The sequence below is a fragment of the Chrysoperla carnea genome, chromosome 3 (genome assembly GCF_905475395.1).
Source record: "Chrysoperla carnea chromosome 3, inChrCarn1.1, whole genome shotgun sequence".
In the NCBI taxonomy this organism is placed as follows: domain Eukaryota; kingdom Metazoa; phylum Arthropoda; class Insecta; order Neuroptera; family Chrysopidae; genus Chrysoperla; species Chrysoperla carnea.
The window spans coordinates 25578592-25604373 of record NC_058339.1 but is presented as its reverse complement, the minus strand read 5'-3'; the positions used below and the strand labels follow the sequence as shown (position 1 = coordinate 25604373).

The 25782-nt window shown below is 30.3% G+C and overlaps 2 protein-coding genes across 3 annotated transcripts; both read left to right on the top strand.

Annotated features, from left to right (window-relative positions):
* The first annotated feature begins 182 nt into the window (after window positions 1-182).
* On the top strand, window positions 183-14259 carry LOC123295350 (E3 SUMO-protein ligase RanBP2). Its single transcript, XM_044876662.1, has 7 exons — window positions 183-310; window positions 2285-2510; window positions 3019-6048; window positions 6321-9681; window positions 9810-10039; window positions 11684-13542; window positions 14082-14259. Exons 1-7 carry the CDS (start codon window positions 239-241, stop codon window positions 14214-14216), a joined length of 8913 nt encoding a protein of 2970 aa, XP_044732597.1. The 5' UTR covers window positions 183-238; the 3' UTR covers window positions 14217-14259.
* Window positions 14260-15794: 1535 nt separating this feature from the next.
* Window positions 15795-24858, top strand: LOC123295357 (integrin beta-PS). 2 transcript variants are annotated; one of them, XM_044876683.1, is made up of 12 exons: window positions 15795-15813; window positions 19321-19488; window positions 19558-19873; window positions 20148-20376; window positions 20481-20565; window positions 20648-21085; window positions 21779-22355; window positions 22473-22699; window positions 22794-22920; window positions 23097-23230; window positions 23662-23814; window positions 24252-24858. In XM_044876683.1, the coding sequence occupies exons 2-12, from the start codon at window positions 19339-19341 to the stop codon at window positions 24315-24317; spliced, it is 2502 nt and encodes an 833-aa protein (XP_044732618.1). In that variant the 5' UTR covers window positions 15795-15813; window positions 19321-19338; the 3' UTR covers window positions 24318-24858. The 2 variants fall into 2 exon arrangements, with proteins under 2 accessions (XP_044732618.1, XP_044732617.1); XM_044876682.1 differs by lacking the exon at window positions 15795-15813 and adding an exon at window positions 16296-16320 and having other exon boundaries at window positions 19318-19488.
* Window positions 24859-25782: the final 924 nt, after the last annotated feature.

Below are 25782 nucleotides of genomic sequence, written 5' to 3'. Positions count from 1 at the left end.
AATATTTAAATTTAAAGGAAACAGATCTGCGCAATTCCTAAAACAAACTGTCTCTTATCCGAACGCATGCGGTATACATTGAAAAAAGTAAGCAGTTACAACTTGGTTATTCATATTTATTCCAAAGTCGTATTTCCTAATGAATTTGAAGAAAATATAGATTTTCACGCAAAAAAATTATGTGAATAGATTGAAATAATTAAACAAGTTGAAATTGTGCATAATAATATAATAAACAATGTTTACGACTAAAACAAATGTGGAAAAGATTATTCAGAAGAACATACAAAAGTTCAAATCTGAAAAAGAGGTAAGCTATTTTATTAGTACTTATAAACACCGGCCTAATTATAAATTAAAAATTACAAATATTTATATATTTTTTAATTTTTATATAATTTAGTAATATATTTTAAAAATTATTTAATTTTATGATCGTATATTTAATTCTAAAAATTTAGTCACACACATCGATAAATATCTAATAATATTTTGCCGCCAATGTCATTCTATTTTAGAAGTGGCATTTCTATTTTTAACGTAACACATTTTTATTTTGAAATAAATTTATACATCTAAAAATGCCCTAAAATTTCCTTATCAAAAATGCATAAAAGTTTAATCGATTTTTGACGTTAGCATTATTTGACAAACATTCAATTTTTTATATCATGAATATCATGAATTAACTTTTCTATATTGCGAAATCCAAGCCCGTCACAATCTCATTGATGTATGTATTTATCAACTTCTCAAATTAAGTAAAAATAGTTATCTGAATATTTTTACTAGGTAAAATTTTTAATAGATATCGAAAAGAACTCAATTAAATTAATCGAAAAGGAAGCAATTTCAGTCAAACCGGCGAGTATATTATAAATCATTTTAAATGATTGTAACTGAAAAAAATTCTTTTTTTTTGCAACTACTTATCGTTTATCAAACGCAATTTTTTTTTTTTTTTTTGTTCTATGGAGCCCTTGACCTCCTGTAGATTCTTATGCTAAGCCCACATCAAATAAACAAAAACGGAGTATTTTGCTTTGTTTACTGAAATCTTTTATACAAAAACTTTCAGAAACGAGCAAATAAATATAACTGGCATCATAGCTGAAAACTGACCAAAAATTAGTGGATTTAAAAAAAAATTTGAATAAGATCGGGACAAATTTGCCTGTATTATCAAAAAAATCGAATTTTTTATCTTTATGACGTCATCAGAATCCAAAAAAATTAACTATACTCTATCACATCCAAATTTTATCCAATCTTGATAAACCAAGTATGTAATCCTACTAAATTTGGTTCATACTTTTCAAATTTGGGATCAAAATTAACCTAGCTCTAATTGTTTTCAAGAATGGGGAGTCCTGGTTCCGGAATTAAGCACATTAATGATAGCTAGCCAAGAATCAATATCGTAGCTGAAAAAATGGTCCAAAATTATTGGAATTCAAAAAAAATTCCTTAAGATCGGATCAAATTTGCCTGTGTTATCAAAAAAATCGAATTTTTTAACTTTATGACTTTATGTAAATTAATGTGCGCCTTTTACATGATTCTTTACTATCTTTTTGTTTTACGTATAAAACATACGATTTGTTTTGCGTCTCTATTTCTTATGCGAAGGTGGCGGGTGCCTCTTTGCCACGCCCTAGTTACGGACCCGAGAACAGGATTTTCATTTTATTAGCATATTAATATAAAACTCTGGCAGTCCATTTTGATATCCTGTATACATTAATTATATGTCAAGGTATACTAATTTTAATCCCAAGTTTGTAACACTTAGAAATATTGATGATACGAACAAAAATTTAGTATAGCCCGCCCGTGTACACGATAACTCAAAAAAAAGAAATATTGAGATGAAATTTGTATAGCGTGCTCAGGAAAAGTGAGGTCCGAGAACTGCGAAAGTCGACTTTGTAACGTCTCAATATAATTGTAGAGGCTCTTATGGATTACTTCTGTTATAGTGATTTTGTCTTCTTCTGTGAACGAAATACGTTATTTTTGACCAGTTTTTTAAGAGAATGGATTTAAAGAATGCTAATTTTTAGTAATAATCTATTGTTTACGAATCATTTAATTACGCGTATTATCTGCTTACGCGTAATGTAATTTAGTGTATCTTTTTTTCTTTTGATTTGAGTGGGGTGAAGTGATTACGCAAAGCTCTGTAACTATAGAGTATAAAAATTTCCTATATATCGTGTTTAAAGATGTCCTTTGAGTTTTCTATGACAACATTAAAGTTTTTAATTTCTTGTTAATATTATAGCGAAATTTACATGGATTTCGTATCGGAAAATTGTATTACAACTGCAATGAATATGAACTAGCAAGGCGATATGTTTCTGGATATTTGACTGTTGCTCCAGATGCAGCACAAGGACACCGTTTGCTAGCTGAGTGTTTAGAAAAATTAAATCGACCAGATGCAGCATTGAAATCGTACCGTACCTCATTAGAATTAAATCCATCACAAAAAGATTTACTTCTGAAGAGTAAGTATATTTTGTTATCCAATCCATATTCCGAGTGATTCGCCATAAACTTATTTAGACGAAGTAAACAAACTGTAAAAGACCCCTTTAAAAAAGGTTTAAACTTTATAATTTAATTTTAAAGTTTTGTCTTTAGATTCTTGAAGAGTAAGCCTAGTATTCTCATATTTAAGAATGTCAAGCCAAGACAGGCCAAGTGTTATAGGATATGTGAAGTTTTGTTACTTTACATTTTAATATAATACAGCCCACAGTTTATTTTTGAAAGAGCACATTCTAGGACGGTTAACCTGTTAGAAAAAATGTAACTGTAAATGTAAATGTTTGGTTCTTAAACACTTGACAATTGTATTATGTGAAACAGTTTGCGATGTACATTAGAGTTAAAAATAACACATTTTATTTGACTACAAACATGTATATTATTACCGTGCATAGTGTCCAAAACATTTTAACAATATTGTACGGAGACAAATACCTTAATTAATTTTATTTTTTTAATTGACAGTTTGTGAATTAATGGCATCAACTGAAGTAACGTTAGATCAATCCAAGGCATTATACTGGTGTGAACAAGCCCAACGTTATTTTCCAAATCACCCAATATTATTCTCATTACGTGAACGCGTTGTAACATCAGGTAAAGATGGTAATAACGATGAAGTTGAAAAATTAATATTAAGCGAATTAGAACATTGCCCAACCGATGTTGGTTTACGAATTCGCCTTTTACAACATTTATTACATAGCAATAAAATATCAGATGCATACAAACATGCATATGAAATTGAGCAATTGAAACATAATATATTTGCTGAAAATTTAACATGGTATGAAACAGTGGGTGAAATTTTAACTCAATACCAGCGTGACAATAACAGTATCAATGATTTATCACATGAATTTTGGATTTTTTATACATCGGTCTTAGATAAAATTGCATCGTTACAATTAGATGAACAATCTGTTACGAGTATCGTTAATTGTAAAAATGCAATTTTTAATTTTGATCAAATATTTAAAATAGCCGTTGAAAATGTAAAAAAATCATCCGAACGAAATTTAGCACAAGAATATACAATTCACTATCATGGACAACTATGTTTACATTTAGCCACGTTACATTTTAAAAAGGCAAAAATTGATAAGGTTTCATTCAAGGAAGCGTCACGTTTAAATATACCATTGTTGTTGGGTGCATGGTCATCTCCACCAGCTGAAATGAATGCCGGATGGTTGAATCAAACATCAGATAGTACCCGAAAGTGGATACAAAGATGGAATTTAGAGGCAAACTATCGTGCTTCACAAGCTGGTCACATTTTACTATCCATATTAGGCGAACATCCAACAAATTTTTCGGATAAACTAGTTCAAATATGTTCGGGTAATTGGCGAGAAAGATTATTTAAATTGTTATTCGTAACACGAGAACAATTATCAAAAATAAAAACCAGTTATTTCATCACATGTCCACAATTATCTGAGTTACGTGCTGTTGTACCATCTCAAATTGAATTAAGTGTATATGATGATACAGCACAACTGTATCGATCATCATCATTGCATCACGTAGTTTGGTTGGTATTGAATAACAAATTTTACGAGTTCAAATGTAACATATTTAACGGCTTACAATATTCGGTAAATAATTTAAATAATTGTGCTGCAGAAACGTTAAATGTACTCGATATTCAAGCGTTTATTTACTGTGCAGCTGCGTGTGCTCGCATTGTTTATCAAGAAACCCGTGCGTCTAGTTATTCCTTATCCGATAAGCCCCCAATACTGCCAGTATCTATAACTGAAAATGTTTGTACACCAACTCAAGAAAATTGGTATCGAGCTGCTTATAAAGTATATAACAATGCATGTGGTTCTGAACTAGGAAGTTTACGTTTAACCTTAACGAATGGTATTGAAATAATTCGTTGTGTTGGTAATCATGGTTTAAATGTAAATTTGTTAGTTTTACTTGCCAATACATTTAGTCAACACGAGAAAGTTGTTAAGGATGTAACCAAAAAAGAATTTGTATCTACACGCGCCACCCTTTATTGGAAAAATGCAATTCCTTTATTAGAACGTTTAAAGAATAATCAAACAATTAAATATCCATCAACAAAGAAATCCTTGTTCGATTATCGTGATAAAGATTTTACGTTAACTACAATTAATCAACATTTAGAAGACGGTAAATTGTATTTGGCGTGTAAACTCAAAGAGCAACACGATTATGAGAAAGCTCTAGAAATGTTTCAAGGCTTAAAGAGTCCATATGCAACATTTCATCAAGCACAAATTTATAAGACATTAGCAGCTGAACAAATTGGACTAAATAAAGAAAATGTCACATCCGAAATGCGTAGTCAACATATAATATTCTTATCTAAAGCAAGAGATTGTTTTTATTTAACATTGGATCGTTTAAAAGAACCTTCCATCGACCGTAAACATCCCTTAAATTGTGAATTGGGTACAGAAATTGAAAATATTGAGTCAATGTTATCTCGTATTGATCCTGATATTTGTACAAATCAAAACGATTGTGAGAATATATCAGATGAAAATATTTCTTCAGTTGGTAGTATGGGTGATCATATTCAAATTGCATCAACTTTTGGTTTAAATTATTCAAATGGAAATGGAGTGAATCGAAATAATCGCTCACGAAACATCACTATGCAATCTACACCATTCCGAAATGTTGATTTAGATACATCGATAAGACGTACGGAAGCAAGACCAAGTCCAGAACGATTGGAGGCCCAAATTCGACAAATGTCTGTAACAAAAGATACATTTGTTACACATATACTTGAACAAAATCGCCAAATTCTTGAACAAAACCGTTCAATGTTAGAGGCTTATCGTACATTATCGGAAGAAATTCGTAATTTAAAAGATGAAGTTCGTAATGAACTTACAACTATTAAAGAAAGTCTAACTGATCAACTACCAATGATTAAAAAAGAGATAAGTGAATTGAAGAAAGATACATCAAAATTAAAAAATAACACACAATTAAACGATGAAGATCTTTATGACGTGTTTGAAGGGATTAGTAACGATAATGACTATAATATTCAAGCAGCAATACAAGCTGCTTCAAGTGCATTTAATCAAAGTCCATTATATTCTGGATTTAACACGAGACCGCCATTAAACTATCCAGCAGCTGCAATGTATCCAGGCATGTATCCACCAAAAATGTATGGTTATCATCCAGGATTATCTGCAGCTCATACTTCACAAGCAACAGGTGCGCCATTAGTTCAACCTGTTGTATCGATAGCTGCGTCACATATTCCAGGTCTTTCTTTACAAACTACAATACCATCTGCATTGGGCATAACACCGAAAGATGTATCGTCTCCAATTATTAGTCAACCAAATATCTATAAAGCGACACCAAACCAAAAAAGTTCACAAGATGAAGATGCAGAAGAAGAGATAGAAGATGTATACGAAGATGAAGATTATGATTATAACATACATGCAGCAGCCGCCGCTTCAAATGCATTTAATCAATATTCAGGTATGATTGTTTATGTTACTGTAGTAAATTCTATATCCTTCAACTTTGCTTATTATAAAAACGAAAAATTCGCATAAAACTATAATTAACAAAGCCCTACCTCGTTAAGAGTAGAAAAATAAGTAAAGCCCATAATATGGCTTAAATCAATACTTTCTATTTTGATTATATACTTTGGCCTCTCTTTACAATTTGAATAGTATTTAAAATGAGTATATTTTGTAACTTAAAACAAGTAAAATTAATTATTAATAATATTCATTAATATTTAGGTATTACACCAAGACCTCCATTAAATTATCCAGCTGCTGCTGCTGCTGCTGCCGCCGCAGCTGTTATGTATCCCGGCATGTACCCACCTACAATGTATGGTTATCATCCAGCACTATCAGCAACCTTGCCTTATGGTGATTCATCACAATTACCAACGATCAATTTAAATCCAGCGCATACATCACAATCTGTAGGCGCACCATTAGTTCAATCTGTTGTGTCACAATCACATATTTCAAGTCTTCCACAACTATCATCTCCACAAATATCAAATTTGGGAACTCCAGCAAAAGATTCATCGAATAATGCTCTTGTTAATAAGGCTCCACCGGTAAATGTTGTGATTACAGCATCTGATCCAGTTCCAACAACAGTTACAACAAGTCAACCTTTACTTTCTGTAACTATACCACCACAACATTTAAAAGGCAACATTCAGAAAACAACAACTACACAATCACAACCTCATAGTTATCAAATATCATTACCTAGTAGTATTCCAAGTTTTCCAACATTCAGTACAACAATGAGTCCGGCGACTACGTCAGCGGCAATGCCTGTAACCACAAACAACTTACTATCAAATGTTTCAGCTCCAATCTTTACATCTCTAACTGATCAAAAAACTGATAATAAAAACAAATTATTTGGTTTACAATCAGATACCTTACAGAAATCCTTACTTGGAACATCACCTTTTAAAAATGAAACCGCTGGTGAAGATGCAAATAAAAGTAATATTTCCACAACGTCATTTGATGAACAAGATCCTTGCCCAGATTTTAAGCCAATTATTCCATTGCCTGATGAAATTGTTGTTAAAACTGGCGAGGAAGATGAAGAAGTTTTATTTAAAGATCGTGCTAAGTTGTTTAGATACGTTGATCGTGAATGGAAAGAACGTGGGGTTGGCGATGTTAAAATATTACATGATTCCAAATCGGGTAAAGTAAGATTATTAATGCGACGTGATCAAATTCATAAGATATGTGCAAATCATTATATTACAACCACTATGGAGTTAACTACATTATCAACTAGTGATCGAGCATATGTGTGGGCGGCAAATGATTTTGCTGATGAAGAGGTTCGTTTAGAAAAATTATGTATTCGGTTTAAAACACCTGAACAATCAAAAAAATTCTATGATGCCTTTGAAAATGCTAAAAAATTAATCAGAGATACACCTGCTTCAGATCAAGTTACATCTCCATCGAATCAAGTTCCTTCTAGTTCACAAAATAATAAAATATTAACTACGTCAACATCAACAGCTCCCACGACGACAACAACAGCACCAGCTCCAACTTCATTAGGTGGTTTCACATTCTCATCAACACCAATATTTGAACCTAAAAAAATAGAAGTGACAACAAAAGAGGAAAAACCACCGTTGGAAACTACGCCAGTTAAACAAAGTCCATTTGCCGGTTTTTCATTTAAACCTGCAAGTACAACAGTTGATTTTGCACCATTGCGTAAACCAAATTTAGATCCATCAGGTACACCTAAAACTCAACAACCAGAAATTAAAGGATATTTTTCACCAAAAGATCCAAACTTACAACCTTTTTCTGTTGTATCAACGGCTTTAACGTCCTCTCCGTTAATCACGACAAATACCATGTCAGGTACACCAAAAACTTCAGCACCAAAAGTCGATACTAAAGAAGACGATTCAGAAGAATTTGTTCCAACTGCTGAATTTAATCCCGTAATCCCATTACCTGATCTTGTTGAGGTGAAAACTGGTGAAGAAGATGAAGAGGTTCTATTTTGTGAACGAGCTAAATTATTTAGATATGATTCAGAAAATAAAGAGTGGAAGGAACGTGGTTTAGGCGAAATTAAAATTCTTCTTTCTGGAATTGTACGCTTATTAATGCGACGTGAACAAATTTTAAAAATTTGTTGTAACCATCAAGTAACAAAAACAATGAAATTTATGAAAGTGCAAACAAATGATAAATTAGTTAGTTGGGCTGCACAAGATTTTTCTGAAAATGAACTCAAAAATGAGTTATTCCAAATACGATTTAAAACAGCAGAAATTGCTTCCAAATTTATTACAACATTAGAAAATTGTCAAAAAGATATGGACTCCGGTAATTTTATTGAAGTGAAATCAAGTGATGACAATAAAGTCGCTGAAAGTGTCAAACCTGTCGTATCGTCATCCAATTCATGGGGTGATCAATTTAAACCAAAAGCAGGACAATGGGAATGTAAGGCCTGTTATATTACAAATAATGCTGATGTTTTATACTGCATCGCATGTGACTCTCCAAAAGATGATACTGTTCCTAAAAAAGAGAAAACCGGTATTACATTTGCAACAGATCCTTCAGCTCCAAAGTTCACATTTGGCATACCTCCTAGTACAAAACCCGCAGAAACTGCACAAAAAGGTTGGGGCGATCAATTCAAACCTAAATCAGGTAGTTGGGAATGTAAAAATTGTTACGTTACAAATGATCAAGATAAAGTAAGTTGTGTTGCGTGTAATATGTCAAAAGATGGTACCACTGTTACTTCTACTATTTCTACTAAAACTGAAGATAAATCAACACCAAAATTCACGTTTGGCATTCCTGCACAAACTTCTACAGCTAACACTACTAAAACATTAGAATCAAGTCCAAAAACAATTCAATCGTCATGGGGTGATGAATTTAAACCAAAACCAGGAAATTGGAGTTGTAAATCTTGTTATATTAGTAACGATGCTTCAAGTCAACAATGTATTGCATGTAACACACAAAAAGATGGCACAGTTGCCCCGCAACAATCAAATATTTTAGGAGGAGATACTCCAACTAAGTTTACATTTGGAATCCCACAGTCAACAACACCAATATTTGGTGCTTCAACAACACCTAAACCAACAACAACGGGATTTACATTTGGTACGGCGCCTGTTAGTACAACCCCAAAGTTTTCATTCCAAAAAGATGATGGTACTGAGAAAAAAGATGATACGTTTGGTTTCCAATTTAATAAGAGCACGCCATTATTTGGTACGCCTAAGACCACAGCAAGTACAGATCAATCATCCAAAGAAACTCCAAAATATACTTTTGGATCACCCGATAAATTTGAATTTGTTTTTACACCACGATCACCAAGAAAATCATGTGGCGAAGAATCTGATGGTAATGCGACTGAGGATGAAGGTGAACACATTCATTTTACACCAATAATACCACTTCCTGAAAAAATTGATGTGAAAACTGGTGAAGAAGATGAAGATGTATTGTATTGTCATCGTGCTAAATTGTTTATATTTGTGTCTGGCGAATGGAAAGAAAGAGGATTAGGAGACATTAAGCTACTACGACATAAAGAAACAGGAAAATTGCGGTAAGTTTCTTAATGATATTAACAAACTAACAAACATAAAAAAAACATAGTCGAATCGAGAATCTCCACCTTTTTAGTCGATTAAAAATATTAGTTTATTGATTTATTATTAATTCATATTTTTTCAGAATGGTAATGAGGAGAGATCAAGTATTGAAAATTTGTTTGAACCATGCATTAACCAAAGACGTAGAATATTTAGTCAAGGACGACAAATCTTGGTTATTTAGCGTGCCTGATTTTTCTGAAGGTCAAATTGAACATCATCAATTTTGTATACGATTTAAAACATCTGATATTGCTAAAGATTTTAGGGCAGCTATTAGTAATGCTTTAGAATCTACACAACAAACTAAAGGTAATTATAAAACAAAAAATTTTTTTAGTTTATTTTTATTTTTTAATTAGTTACCAAATTGAAATCATATTCAAAGAAACCTAATCACATCCTTTATATACATCCTTTTTTGAATTAATCTAATAATTTTTCTATTTAATCATAGATTAAGGTCTTTTTGCGGAATCCTCTCCTTCGTGCGTCAAAAAGAATTTCACTGCATAATGTATATACACTTTTTTTAATGTGGCTTAAACTAAAATAGCCAAAATTTTATTACCCCTATCAGAAAGCCCAGAGTATTAGACTTATTCTAGACTATCTATCTATAGCAGGGGTGCCGAACTAATCACAAAGTTAACTATGGAGTATTTTATTATGAATGAACGCAAGTGTTCTTACGAATGCATGTTCGTTCGTTAGTGTAATAAGACAGAAATAAACTGTTGATGTCTGCGATTAAATATTTTAGAAAAAATTACAAACGAGCGCGGCAAATTACTCGGCTGCAAATGTCATTGCTCGGCATAGTAAACCTTTTCAAAAGGGAAAGTTTTTGAAGACAGCCTGGTTAGCATGCATTATTTTCCCAGTAATCATGAAGTCGAAATTATTTGATGTCGTTGGCCTCATTAAGCATTTCTTTAGAAAAAAATCCGTTGATACCTGAAGGTTCGCCAGCCCTGATCTAGAGGATCTCCAAATATAACTATCGTGACTAGCTAGAACAATAGCCCTCGAGACGATTAAGGTTTTCAAGAGCTTACATGTGATAGATCTGTTACTTTCAAAAGTTATTATAATAACAAATAGTGTTGTCTAAATTTTTTATCTTTAATTTTTTGATAGTTTATTAATTTTTCGTTCAATTTTGGTTTTTATTTATCAATTTTATTTTCAAATCATGCTTATAAAAGTATAAACAAAACAAAATATTTTTCTCTGAATTAGGGCAATCATTTGGACATAATTCATATAAACCAAAATTAAACGAAGACCACCTTGATGCAGAACCATCGAATTCAACGTATTTGTTAGCAGCACAAAATAAATATAAATTAAAAATACATCGTTTTATACCGCACATAAGCACCATCGGATTAATAATATTATTTCCATTTTGCAATTGTATTTTATTGGAAACGTTTTTCCACAACATGTGGTTAACAAATTCATTGCTTTTAAGTAGTAAATTTCGTGTAACATATCATCGACAACATATCAGTTTGTTTCAATTTGTAAATGATTTTCGATCTATTTACTTTAAGTATCCAAATTTATTAAGGGTATTGCGTTATAATTGCAATATTCAAAATTACAATAAATAAATAAAATTATATTTTTAGCCGTAGGGTGGTTGTCCAAGCTTTTGATTAGTATATTTCCAAAATTTAACAATTCCTAAACAATTTTCCTTATTCCACCAATCTATTTTGAGGACTATTATGAGATAAGAACAAAATATACTTACTGTATTTCACTGGCAATTTCAAACTAACTGGGAATCAAAGTTAAATGGGTAGCGGCGGGAGTAAAATAGAGTTCTCACTATTTAATTGGAAGTGAAATTATGTTTAATACTATTTATAAAAGACAGTTAAACACTTTATTCTGTTTTTATTTTTATTATTTGGTACTTATTTTTTTTTTTTTAATTATTTAAAGAAAAAGAAACATCTAAGAAAAATGAAAATCGTGATAAGAATGATAATGATGATGTAGTATTGGTTTTACCTCAAGTTTCACCTGAATTGGTAAAAAAAGCAAAAGATTTGATGCTACCAGACTTGTTTTACACATATTTGGATAAACCACCTTGTAAAGGATGCATCGGCTGTGATCCCGATTCTTATGAATTTAAACAAACAGAAACAGTCGAAAAACCCACGGAATCATTTAGTTTTTCAAAAGCATACAGTTCTTTGTCACCTGATGCCAGTAAACTAAAATCAATCTTTGGTGGTTCACCATCAAAAGAAGAAGAAAAAGAACCAGATACCACGTCGCAAGTGAAATCCATATTTGGTAATGCAAAGACTGCATTTGGGTCAGCTAATTTTTCATTTGGAAAATCATCATTATCTGGTGGAAATACTGGAAACATTTTTAGTGGTACACCATCTCCGCAACAAAATATATTTTCTGGAAAAAATACGACACCAGATACTTCACAAACTACACCTACACCTGATACGACAAGTGGTGGATTGAAACCATCCTTATTTGGACAAGTAACCCCTAATAATACAAGTATATTTGGTTCAACAGCATCGAAAAATTTATTTGGTTTACCAAAACCGGAAGGTTTTTCTGTTAGTAGCGAAAACAAACTTAACACATCAGGTTCTATATTCGGTACAAATTCGACGTCAATATTTTCAACTCCATCGTTTGGTTCAACAACTACAAATGTTTTTGGTGGGAATACAACAAGTACAACTGAATTAAATAAATCTGGAAACATATTCGGGAAAAGTGAATTATCGAAAACTGCAACGGAAAATAAACCAACTGATGAAAATAAACCTAAAGAAGAATCTGGTTTTGGTAGTCTTAAGTCTGAGACATTTGTTGATTTTAGCTCTTTAGCCCAAACTTCTACCAATCAAACAATATTTTCGGAAAAAAATAAATCATTTCAATTTGAAGGTGCTGGTGCGCCTGTATTTGCTAGTCTAAAAAAATTGCCAATGAAAACAAAAGTAAATGAAAGCGGAACCGAAAATGATGAAAATGATGAAGCGCACGTACAAGACGATGAATATGATCCACATTATGAACCAATTGTTCCAATGCCAGAAATGATACAGGTATCGACTGGTGAAGAAGATGAGGAAAAATTGTTTTGCCATCGTGCGAAATTATTCCGTTACGATACAAAATTAAAAGAATGGAAAGAACGTGGTGTTGGTGAAATGAAAATTTTACATCATCCACAACGACAAACATATAGGTTTATATTACGCCGAGAACAAGTACATAAATTAGTATTAAATCAATTAATACGTGCTGACATGGAATTAAAAAAATTAAATAAAGCTGATAATGCATTCTGTTGGGGTGGTTATAACTACTGTGGTGATGGCGAAGATAGCGGGGTCATTGAAGAATTTGCTATACGTTTTAAAAACCAACAATTAGCTGAACAATTTTATAATACAGTGATTAAATGTCAAGAAGAATTGAAAAAAATTATACCCGCACAAATACCTGTATCAGTTGAAGAAAAAGATTTGAATAATGCAGAAGGTGAAACTGAGGATTATGATGATGAAGAATGGGACGACGAGGATGATGAAGAAGAAGAGGAAGAAGATTACAATGAGGAGGAATATGATAAATCTGTTGTATGGGAAAAACACTGTAAGCTGCAGATGTATGTCGATGGAAAATTTACTCCAATTGGTGAAGGTGATATTCAAATTATTTGTGACACAACAACATATGAAAATAGGATATTTTTTGCTAATGAAGATGGCGAAGTTCTCACTAATACAGCAATAGTGCCTAGTGTCACTATGGAAGTAAGTAATATTAAAAAAAAAAATTATTAAGCCTTTAAACATACTTATAGAATATATTCATCGGTCGGTATTTAGCGTGCCTGAGAAAGCGCCCTTAATCAGAGTGGCACCGAGCTTGAAAATAGTTAATATATTTTCTTGATTCTCTGAAATTTAGTAGGTCTGAATCTATAATTTTATTATGCAACTAAATTTTTATATTTATTTCAAATTTTTGTGTACTTTATATAAGTCAAAGTCTCTCATATATGATACTTTTAATAGCTTTTTCTATCTCAACACATTATACCACTTACAAAATATGAAGTTGAGACTGTGCACTTTCATGAAAACCGCACATTACGTATTATCATTTGAACAAATAGAAAGAAACGAAAAAATTACACAGAAGCCGGGACTTGTACCCGGATTCCAATAGCTATGCCACGTTCGGAATCAAAAATCAAACTTCCGAAGTGATTGTATTGCAAAAAATATTTTTCTTATCCTGAAAAAAAATTGGTGAAAATTCAAATTACAATTTTAAAATATTTTTCTAGCAAAATGATAATGTTTGTACGTGGACAGCTGTAGAAGATGTAATAAAAGACAACGTTACTGTAACACTACGAGGTGAATTTGATACAGCCGAAGATGCAGAAGAATTTTATGAGAGTTTCAAAGAATCGACTTAATGCTTTAATAAAAAAATTTTAAGAACTTTGTGATTATTATTAATATAATTATTTTGTTATGTAAATTGTAAGTTATTTTCATCGTATTTAAATTTTTAAGATTATTTTTAAGTAAGTAAAATATAATTTTATTATTAAAAATTATTTTCCAATTTATGAATTTTAATTTCACATTACATTGTTTTCTTTACTTTTAATTTAAATAAAAAATGTGTAAAAAATATGTTGGAAAAAAATTCAATAAAAACTATTAATTTTTCTGTAACTCATCTAAGCGTTTAGATTATTGATATTTAGATTTTTAATTTTAAAAAAAATCAAAATTAATCTCTACAGTCAGGTCCGGATTTAAAACATTTTTGACTCTAGGTAGTTGCAAAAATTGCGGTTCTCCCAAAACTGTTAATTTTGACTTAAATTTAAATCGTACTAAGATGGGCATGGGGGTAAATATGCATTTCAGCAAATTTTTTAAAATTCGAAAATAGACACTTGAAGAAAATACGGCAAAATGTCGCGGGTGAGTTTAGAAATTTAAAAAAAGTAATGCACTATGTAAAATTTGAATGTTTATCGTACAAATCAATCAATATCGAGACTTCAATTCCCGCGAATAAAAAAAATTTGTTGCCCTAGGCTAACTATTCACGTGTCTACTCTACCTGGATGGTAAATCCGGGCCTACCTGCAGTTACTATTTGATCAGATCTGTATGATTTGAGATCATTTATTGTCAAAATTATTTTTGAAAAACATAAAAAGGTTTATATTTCATGCATAACATGTGCGTGTTTTCATGGTTACAATTGCCTTTGGATTTTTGCATAAAACTCAACTAATTTTAACAAAATCCCAAAAAGCCGCATCGAACCTTATGCCGCTACAAAAGTTATCCAGGGTCGTATCATTTCATTTATTTTCTTAAAACCGTTAGTTTCACGAAAAAAAGTAATTGTACGTTATTTGTAGGAAATTTTCTAATATACAAATTTGATAACCACTATTTTTTCGATAACAGTGGCTGTTAACGAAATATTTTCGAAAAATCGTATTTTGTAACGTAAATGTCTGATTTGTTTAGTCTACGACTGTGAGTATAGATAAACCGAGGCATAATTGAGGTAAGTTACACCAATTTCCAAATTAGTTGGAATGTAAATTCGATTAATTGTTCGGCATTCTTAACAGAATGTTATCGTGCCCATCTTTAGAAGTGGTTTGTAGTTTCGAACCAACGTCTGCAATTAATTTTTCAATCAAAATTCAGGGAAGATATGCTTGGTTAAAATTAGATCAAGAAAAGAGTATCATTGATTTTTCAAAAGTTAAATATCTTCTTATACATTCAGCAAATCTAAACAATTTCAAATTGTTTTTGTAATTACCGCCATATGCAACACATTAGTGCATCATCTATGGTTGTTAATTCGAAGAAATAAATTTGACATACATTAAAAATAATTTCGTCCTTGTGTGTGTGAGTGTTGTGTAAGTGCTAAGTGCATCTGATGGAAAAAATTAATTTTAAACATAAAATGAACTTTTTAAATAAATAAAATATTTTCATTTTATATTCTTTTAGTTTTAATAATATTAAGTAAGTACTTATTTCATTTATCATATCAGTAAAAACATATAAAACATACATTTTTATAAGTGCTTATTTCTTATCATTAATTTTCTAATTTTTGTTTATAAATGGGGAGTAGCTTTAAAATATAAATAATCCGAATAATCTATCAATTAAAGAACATGTTAAACTTATTATTTTTATCCTGTAAAATATTGTTTTAAAAAAAATTCATAAGTATTGAAAAAATTGTGTAGGTTGAAATTAAAACCTACATAATTTTATGTATATGATTTATTTTTTCGATATTTATTGAAGAATTATTCGAATTTTGAATTAAATTCGATAATTTTTCAATAAAAAGTAATAATTGAAATATATTTAAGAATAATTCGAAAACCAAAATGAATCATTTTTCTATTAAAATAGTGTAATGTTTATAAATAGGTGGGTAGAGAAAAGTTGATTCAGAAAGTTAAGAATACAGTAGTAACATCTATATTAGGACTCATTGATGTATTAATGAGATATGATGTAAGCCAATAATCTTAAGTCATTTGCTTAATAAATTCAGATTTTTTATATATATTTTTTATTTGTTTGTTAATTTATCAAAAATAATTATAATAATAAAATTTTATAGTAATGCAATTAAGTTAAGCCGCAAAAAATCAAAATATTTTTTAATAAATTTAATAAATTTGTTGAATACAAACTTTAATAATAATAATTGTCCATTAAAAACAAAAATTAATATCACAATGACTTTTTAAATAAACACCATATATTGGAATAAAATAAAAAAATTGTAATACCAAATTTTTTTGTCAAAATTTTTTAACATATAGGGTGTCCGTAAAATTTAAGAGCGTATTCCTTGAACAATTTTAAGCAAAAAATTCCTTCTACACTTTTGTTCGTTATTGTTATGGTCAAAATAAAATTTAGTAGAAAATATATCTAGTATTAAGCGGTACACAGATACGACCCAGAACTCTCCAGAGGGATAGATACTTTTTAAATTATTAGAACAGCAAAATTTGAATCAACCGAATTTTTGAAAACTTAAAAAAAATAATATTTTAAGATTTTTGGGTCAATGATAAACAAATTTGCTTTTCATGACCTTTGTTTTTATCAAACAACATAAACTTAATAATAAAACTTTCGGCACAATATGCAGGATGTTTGAGTATTTAGCCACCTTTAATGAGGAATTTTTGGTAGGAAAAGTCGGATATAGAAAAATGTTTCATAGAAAAGTTGAACTTTGTAATTTCGGCTATAATTTTTATTTTTAAATAAGTTTTATAGTTCAGTAAAATAATACATTGTGGTATGCAAAAGGTCGGGTAGTTTTGATTTTTTCCTATGTTGTTAGTGTTAGGCCCATGACTTAAAATCCAAGTTTTCCACCTCGGGGTGCCAAGGCGCACCGCGGGGCGCGCCACTTTTTAATGAAATATCGAAAATTTGACCATTCCTAAGTGAAATCTCGCGAACGGTTTATTTTACAGAAAATATTATTTTACAGAAAATATTATTTTAATAAATTAAAGGGTAATAAATTTGTGACAGTTTAAGCCCAACACCAGGTTTGTAGAGTAAATAATGGCTGAAATACAAACCTTCAAAATAAACCAATTTTTCAAAGATTTGTGAAAATCGTGATTTTTTTTAAATATTTCCACAATATAATTGTTTAAATCAAACGCCGTATAAATTAATTGTGTATGTTAGTTTATTTGCTATAAAAGAATAAAAGAAAGTATTAATAAAATTATGAAAGAAAGAATGAAAAGTGTGTTTGTAGGAGTTATATATTAACATTTTTTTATCAATGAATGTCCTATTTAGTTAAAACAATACAGTACACTTTGGAAGTATTTGTTACAAATAACGATAACAGTATCTATTTAAAGTTTTCGCATTTTTGATGGGCCAGGATGGAAATGCTCAAGCTCTGCCTGATGCTCCTTGTTCTCTTCATCCAGTGGAAAATTTAACTCTCCTATATCTTCATGTTTAGAGTTATTTATTGACGCCAGCATGTCGTCTTTGTCTTCAAAGCTCCCCTCAAACGGATTTCTTTCCGAAACGTTTTCGCAAGATTCTCTTAGAGAACAGGTGCATAGAGAAGAACATATAAGACCAGCTTTACGGCAACCACATGAGTTCTTGCACGCTTTCTTACAATTGCAAGATATCATTTTAAGAAGGGATTCAGGAGCTGCATCTCTGTCCATTTTGAGGGGAGAGAGCCCAAATCTGGTAGATACCCAGCCCCATTCAAGAGGGTTTTTCTCTTGACCTAGCCACTTCTGTATCTTAAAAATGATACTTTTAAGCAATAACCATGCACGAACATTCAGATCATTTTAAACAACAAATCTGACAATAACATGACAATAGAATTAATTTGTTTTTACTAAACTACTAACACTCAGCTGATCAATTAATAATGCAGGTTTACCAACCTATATCATTGATCCCAATTATCTTAGTTAATTTATTTTGAAGATCTATAATTCAGCCATTATTTACGCTACAAACCTGGTGTTGGGCTTAAACTGTCACAAATTTATTACCCTTTAATTTATTAAAATAATATTTTCTGTAAAATAAACCGTTCGCGAGATTTCACTTAGGAATGGTCAAATTTTCGATATTTCATTAAAAAGTGGCGCGCCCCGCGGCGCGCCTTGGCACCCCGAGGTGGAAAACTTGGATTTTAAGTCATGGGCTCAACACTAACAACATATCCAAAAATCAAAACTACCCGACCTTTTGCACAGCAACCCCATATTTTCATACATATTTACTGGATTATTATAAAAGACGCACTTTAACATAAAGCACCTCAAAAACTCTGTCTCTTGACCAAACAGTGTTTCAAAACACCAAGACATTTTCATATATTAGATTTTTACATTCAATTTCTGCCGAAACTATTCATTATTCAAAAAAATGTTTCAAACAAAAAATTACTATTATTATTTGTAATTTAAATTCGTTGATTGACCTTTAAACGACCTTGGAGATCATAAACAAAATCAAGATGCTTCCCTTTGATTCGAATAACTTTTGTTTGAAACATTTTTTTGCATCTAGATTAAAAAAGGAAATTCACATTAATTGCATGTTCAGAACGAGATGTATATTCTCACTTCTGATACTAAGACGAACCCAATGAGATCATATTTACTGGAATCGGTCCACAATGTATATAATTGGTTAAATTCGAAAAAAATGATTTTTAATAAAATTCGTCGAAAAAATTGTTAATTAATTAAACAGGAATTACACTAATGAAGTAATTACGTCACCTTATTCAGAATACTTGATTTTAATTTAATAGTTTTTCGATTTAAAAACATCAGGGAATAAACCCTTGAAAGTTTTTGTTTTTATTTGTCAGACACATAGTAATGAAATTTTAACTCAATTCTTGAATCCACAATTCTCGTTTTACACACTAGTTTCGCAATTTTTATCTATTTTACTTGTAGTAAAACATGTTATTATTTTCAGATTATATACAATTTGTCCAAAATGAAGCCTTTTATATTTATAATTGTTGCCTTCCTAAGTGTAACATATGGCCAAAAAGCTGAAAAATTAGTTTCACAAAACCCATGTGCCTCAAAAACAACTTGTAGAGACTGTATTCAGACACCAACATGTGCCTGGTGTTTTCAACCTGTAAGTTTTAAATAAATCATGTATGAATTTAAAATAACATTTATTTACTAAAATGTTTTTTAAAAATAGGACTTTGGTGATCGTAAAAGATGTTATCAACCATCTATGATTAGTTCATTAACTGGTGGCTGTTCTGAAGAATATATTTGGAATCCAGATAATGAGTTACGCATATTAATGCAAAAAGAATTAACAAAAGCGAGTGGTGGAGTAGCAGGCGGCGGTGCATCTGGATCTTGGTCATCGTCAGGATCATCTTGGTCATCTAGTTCATCATCATCATCAAGTAGTAGTTCATGGGGTTCATCTTCATCAAGTTCATCTTCGTCTCATGGAGAAATTGTACAAATTAGTCCACAACATTTAAATCTAAAACTTCGTATAAGTAAGTGAACATTTAATGATAACTTTTTTCTGTTTGTTAGTGTTTTTACCGTTTTAACAAGGACTCAAATCGGCCAATTTTCTCAGAACAGAGAAAATAAATCAAACAATGGCTTCTATAAAAGTAGTTTGGTTTTACCCTGAGGATTAGAGATTCTGAGAGCTCTCCTTGGAGGAGTTTTCAAATAGGAATTCAATTTTTTACCCCGGATTTTTGAAGAGCGCAAACTTTAATCTACTGTTTGACATATTTTAAATAAAATAATTTTTTACAGAGGAAGAGTATCGACTAAAAATGCATTATTCACAAGCTGAAGATTATCCTGTTGATTTATATTATCTTATGGATTTGAGTAAAAGTATGGAAGACGACAAAGATAAATTATCAATATTAGGTGATCTATTAGCAGAAACAATGCGAAATATTACATCAAACTTCCGTCTAGGATTTGGTAGTTTCGTGGATAAAGTTGTTATGCCTTACGTTAGTACTGTTCCTAGAAAGTAAGTAATTTTGTTCTAGCCATTAAAAATTAAGAATTTAAAACTAATATATCATTTTTCTGGGAATTTTTTTGGGAATTAATTGTTTTTTATGCAATTTACAGTTTAATAGAACCATGTACAGGATGTGCTGCACCATACGGATTTAAAAACGTGATGAGATTATCCCAAGACACAAGTAAATTTGCTGTAAGTGTTTGTTCCTAACAATTACTAATGTTATATTTATTAAAATTATTATTTTTTTCATTCAATTTTGTTTTATTTATAGGGTGAAGTTCGCAATGCTTCAGTATCAGGAAATTTAGATGCACCTGAAGGTGGTTTTGATGCAATTATGCAAGCAGTTGTATGTCGTAAAGAGATTGGTTGGCGTGAAAAAGCTAGACGATTACTCGTATTCTCAACAGATGCAGGTTTTCATTATGCTGGTGATGGTAAATTGGGTGGTATTGTTAAACCAAATGATGGACTATGTCATTTAGATCCACGTACTGGATTATATACACACTCAAATTATCAAGATTATCCTAGTGTACCACAAATTAATTTAAAAGTTAAAGAAAATGCAATTAATGTTATTTTTGCTGTTACACGTGAACAAATTGATGTGTATAATAATCTTAAAGAATATATTGAGGGTGCGTCTAGTGGTATTCTGTCCAATGATTCTTCCAATGTTGTTGATTTAGTTCGAGAAGAATATAGTGTAAGTATTTGATCTGTATAATAACTAATAGTGGTCTTTAAATAACAGAAATTATGGGGTTAGGGGCAGAATATTCAATAAAACTGATTTGCAAAGTATATAATATCTTGAAACTATTCTCTGAAAATTTCAAGACAATTCGACGTATACTTTTCTAGTTATGCAAAACCGCTCAGCGGATTTGAATGAAATACAACTTTTTTAAAACATATTAAACTAGTCCTCATCGTAGGATTTTTTACCTTAACATTCGACACTTCAGAACTATCTCACAAGTAGTTTTTCCTAGCCTCAGATACAAAGTACACCCGAACGAATACTCTCCAAAAGTTCACTGTTTTCAAGACCTTTAAGAAAAACCATTGTTCATCTCCTTCGAATTTTTACAGAACACTTACAACACTAATGCTAAGCGCTGTTCTGTTAGTGTTAACATTGGTCAATTGTCTTTTCCTTACAACTTTATTATAAAACAGAGATTCTCAAACTTATTTAGTCTACCAACCACTTCGAGAATCAATTACTTTTCTGCGCCACCAAAGCATATTATGTCAGTCTTATCCTTTTACATTTTTCCTATACAAAGTAGGCCTCTATCGTCCACAAGGGGCGTTATCGTCCGCTTTGAGAAAGACTTTTATAAAGAAATTCTATTTTCACTCAAGTTTCATTATGGATTGTTTTTTGTTTTAGAAAATATCATCAGCCGTTGAAATGAAAGATAATGCAACTGGTGCAATAAAAATAACATACCATTCAGAATGTCTTGGCAACAATGTAGAAGAAACAAACAAATGTAACAAATTAAAAGTGGGAGATGTTGTTACATTCACTGTTAAAATAGAAATACTTGAATGCCCAAAAGATCCACGCGATTGGAAACAAGTAATCCAAATATATCCAGTTGGTATCAATGAAAGTCTTGTTATAGATCTAGAAATGTTGTGTGATTGTCCATGTGAACATCCTGGCCATATTGCATATAAAGAAGCTGCTGAAGAATGTAACTATGCTGGTACATTAAAATGTGGTGTTTGTGAATGTGATACGTTACATTTTGGTCGTCATTGTGAATGTAATGCAAATAATCTTAGCTCAGATCGTGATAGTAGTCAAGGATGTCGTCCCGATAACACAACTGAAATTGATTGTTCTGGGCGTGGTAATTGTGTTTGTGGACAATGTGAATGCGAAAGTCGTACCAATTTAGATGAAATCATATCTGGTACTTTCTGTGAATGTGATAATTTTTCATGCGATCGATATAGAGGTGAGCACATTAAATCGACATTCCCACCCTGTAATAAGAAACGAAAATTGATTCCCATCCTGTAATAAGAAACGAAAAAAATACACACACATATTTTAATTTTCTATAATTTTTTAGGACTTTTGTGTTCTGGTTCGACACATGGTACTTGCGTTTGTGGTAAATGTGTATGTGAACCAGATTGGGGTGGTGGAGCATGCGATTGTCGATTATCAAATGACACGTGTATACCACCAGGTGGTGGAGAAATTTGTTCGGGTCATGGAATATGTGAATGTGGATCATGTAAATGTCAAGATGGTGAAGATGGACATTATTCTGGAAAATATTGCGAAAAGTGCCCAGTAAGTCATTATTTATTTTTAAATATTTTCGTTGTATCCATAAAAAGTTCCAAAAAGTAAAACTATTTAACTGTTTATATTTTAAAATTTTTAGACTTGCCCAGATCGATGTCTCGAATACAAAGAATGTGTTCAATGTCAGATGTACAAAACGGGACCATTGACTGAAGAAGAATGTGCTAATTGTACATTCGTACCAGTGCCTTCTAAACAAATCGAAGGTATTTATATTTTAATCTTTATCCTATTTTACATTGATATGTGCTGTCGTCTTCAGGGCCGGATTTACGTCTTATTCAGGCAGGGATTCAATTCCCGATTATTCTGAATTTTTTTCGCTTTCTATTTACTTTAATATAAAAACAATTTAGTAAATTTATTTTATTTTGTAATATAGATGATGAAAAGAAAGGTGAAATTTTATGTGCATATTACGATGAAGAAAATTGTAGGTATGCGTATGTGTATACCTATGATGAAAATAAAGACGTTGTTGTTCGAGCGCAAGAAGAACGTGAATGTCCTCCAAAGGTATGTTTTTAATCTTTATTTAACTATTTTGAAAAGTTTATTTTACATTGTAACCTACTTCAAATTCATTATTGCATAGTATTGTTCTATGGCCATCACTTCTGAAATCAGCGCATTCTAAAACATATAATTTAGTAAAAATATCTCATGCAGCTGACAAAAAATTTTTTTTTTGCAGACCTGTGTTATTATTCTTCGACTTTTGATCTGTATGTGATTTCAAATTGTAGGTCACAATTCTTGGCCTATTTTGATGATTCTTGTTTATATGTTTGTATCGATTCTTAATCCAGAAGCCTATTTATTTTCTTGATTATTTAATATTTATTTGTAAACAATTTTCTATTTTTTGGATTAACATTACGTTCTGAATGAGTTTTGGTTTTATTAATCAAATATTCTATGATTTAATATTTTTGTTTAAAATATAGGTATTTGTGTTGGGTATTGTACTTGGTGTAATTGCTGCTATAGTTTTGATGGGCTTAGCAATGTTATTAATGTGGAAAGCTGTCACCACAATTCATGATCGTCGTGAATTTGCCAAATTTGAAAAGGAACGTATGATGGCTAAATGGGATACGGTATGTATAATCAATGATTATTTTATATATTTACTATAACAGAGATTCTTCAGATAACAATTTACTTATATAAATTATAAGCGTAATATTGGAATTTTTAATTTAATCCTAAAGGATTCCGATCGATCAAAATCGAGGAGAAAGTTATATGTAACAAAACTTACATAAAAAAGATCGTACTGTTAATAAAAATCTTGTTTTTACAATGTTTTTATTAACTCGCTTTTATGTATGCTTTTTCGAGGCAAATTTTGTAATTAATTCAAAACCAACTTTTGAACATAGTTAAGAACTGTATGGTATATATCGCAATAAGAATGCCAAAAGAACATCCCTCGTTTTATATCATTACCTTGCAATTATAATAATTTAATTATCTTATATATAACTTTTTTAAATTTTTAAAAGATTTGTTAATTTTAATTTATAATTTTTAGGGAGAAAATCCTATTTATAAACAGGCAACAACTACATTCAAAAATCCAACATATGCTGGAAAATGAGCAGCTAATAGAATTAATATTAAAAAAAAAATGTAAATAGAATGTCGCACATTCAGTATATTTCACGAAAGTGTTCACAAGTATTTTAAATTCTGATTCATCATCAGTTTTTGATAATGTTTTTTAGAAATTATTGCCTTATTAAAATACGTTAATTAGGAATAATTTTTTAAGGAAATCATTTTATATACATCTGACTTTCATCGCCATGAAAGCAAATAAATATGGAAGGTAATCTCAATCATCTAAAATATTGATTCCCTTGAATGTGTTATTCTTAAAAACAAAAATTTTTAGAGTAAATATTAAATTTACTTTTAGAAAAATTAATAGATTTTTAACTACTCTTTAACTCTAGTAGTTATGTAGATTGTAATGTTTTCGTAATTTCGTAACATTTTTGATATGATTCTCATTTTTATTACTGACTTTTAATTTTTACTCATTTATTAATTAACTGTATTTATTTTATTTGCGAATCTGTGAACGGGACGAAAATCAATGAAATCGCTATTGCCAAAGTTTTTTACGCAATATTAGTTTTTTTTTTATATATATTATACATATTTTATATATATTATATATAAACATATATTTATAATAGAATATACTCGAATTTTTGTAAAATGTATACAAAATTTTTGTGTTCTCAAACATTTTAATTTTGCAAATGTTTTGCTGAATGAAATTTTAACTCAAGAATTGGAAAACTAAATATTATTTTTTTAAACATACAGTGGAAATTTTCCTAATTTTTATTGAAATAAATTTTTTACGTGTTTTCAAAGCGATAATATAAAACGGTAGAGACTCCGAAGTTTTATTGGAACATAATAAAAAAGTTAAAAAAATATACTACAAAATTAAGTGTTCAATATTGTTCCAAAGCCAATGTTTATTATTATTGGATAAAAATGAGTTGGAAAAACTGATTTCTAGTCCTTTTAATTATTACTTTCTCTGTATTTTTGATATCATAAGATTCGCTTTTTCTCTTTAATTATCTATTAAAAAAAAGCTTTATGTCACCGTCGTTTTTGTACATATTTTCAAGACTTTTTAACTTTTCTTCCAATGTCGAATTTTTGCCTTAAATAAAATATGAAAATTCCTACATTTCTTAAAATCGCACAATAAGTTACTTGTAATAAAAATTCCACTGTACGGTTTTCGAATATAAATTAATATCATTTTTAAACTTTGATCTGTAATGTATTCAAATGGAATCTCATCTTGTTTTTATATATAAATTTTTTGTCTCGATTGAGGTGCTACAAAGGTGCTGCTAGTACTTAAAACTAGTACGTAAAATTTTATAAAAATTTGAAAATATACTTTTACTGCCAAACACAATTTTGTTTTGAACAAAAATAAAACAGCAGATTAAAATTAATAACATCAATTATCTTTTGTGTAGTCAAATTGTTTTAGATCAAAATAATATCTACTTTGAAAAATTGGAATA

What these genes read in the sequence shown, in the direction of transcription:
- LOC123295350 (XM_044876662.1), top strand. Translation starts at nt 239, where the DNA reads ATGTTTACGACTAAAACAAATGTGGAAAAGATTATTCAGAAGAACATA. An exon ending in AAAAGATTTACTTCTGAAGA is followed by an intron (nt 2,511 to 3,018) that starts GTAAGTATATTT and finishes TTTAATTGACAG; the next exon opens with TTTGTGAATTAATGGCATCA. An exon ending in AAAGAAACAGGAAAATTGCG is followed by an intron (nt 9,682 to 9,809) that starts GTAAGTTTCTTA and finishes ATATTTTTTCAG; the next exon opens with AATGGTAATGAGGAGAGATC.
- LOC123295357 (XM_044876682.1), top strand. An exon ending in GTTAGTACTGTTCCTAGAAA is followed by an intron (nt 20,377 to 20,480) that starts GTAAGTAATTTT and finishes TGCAATTTACAG; the next exon opens with TTTAATAGAACCATGTACAG. An exon ending in TTCATGCGATCGATATAGAG is followed by an intron (nt 22,356 to 22,472) that starts GTGAGCACATTA and finishes ATAATTTTTTAG; the next exon opens with GACTTTTGTGTTCTGGTTCG.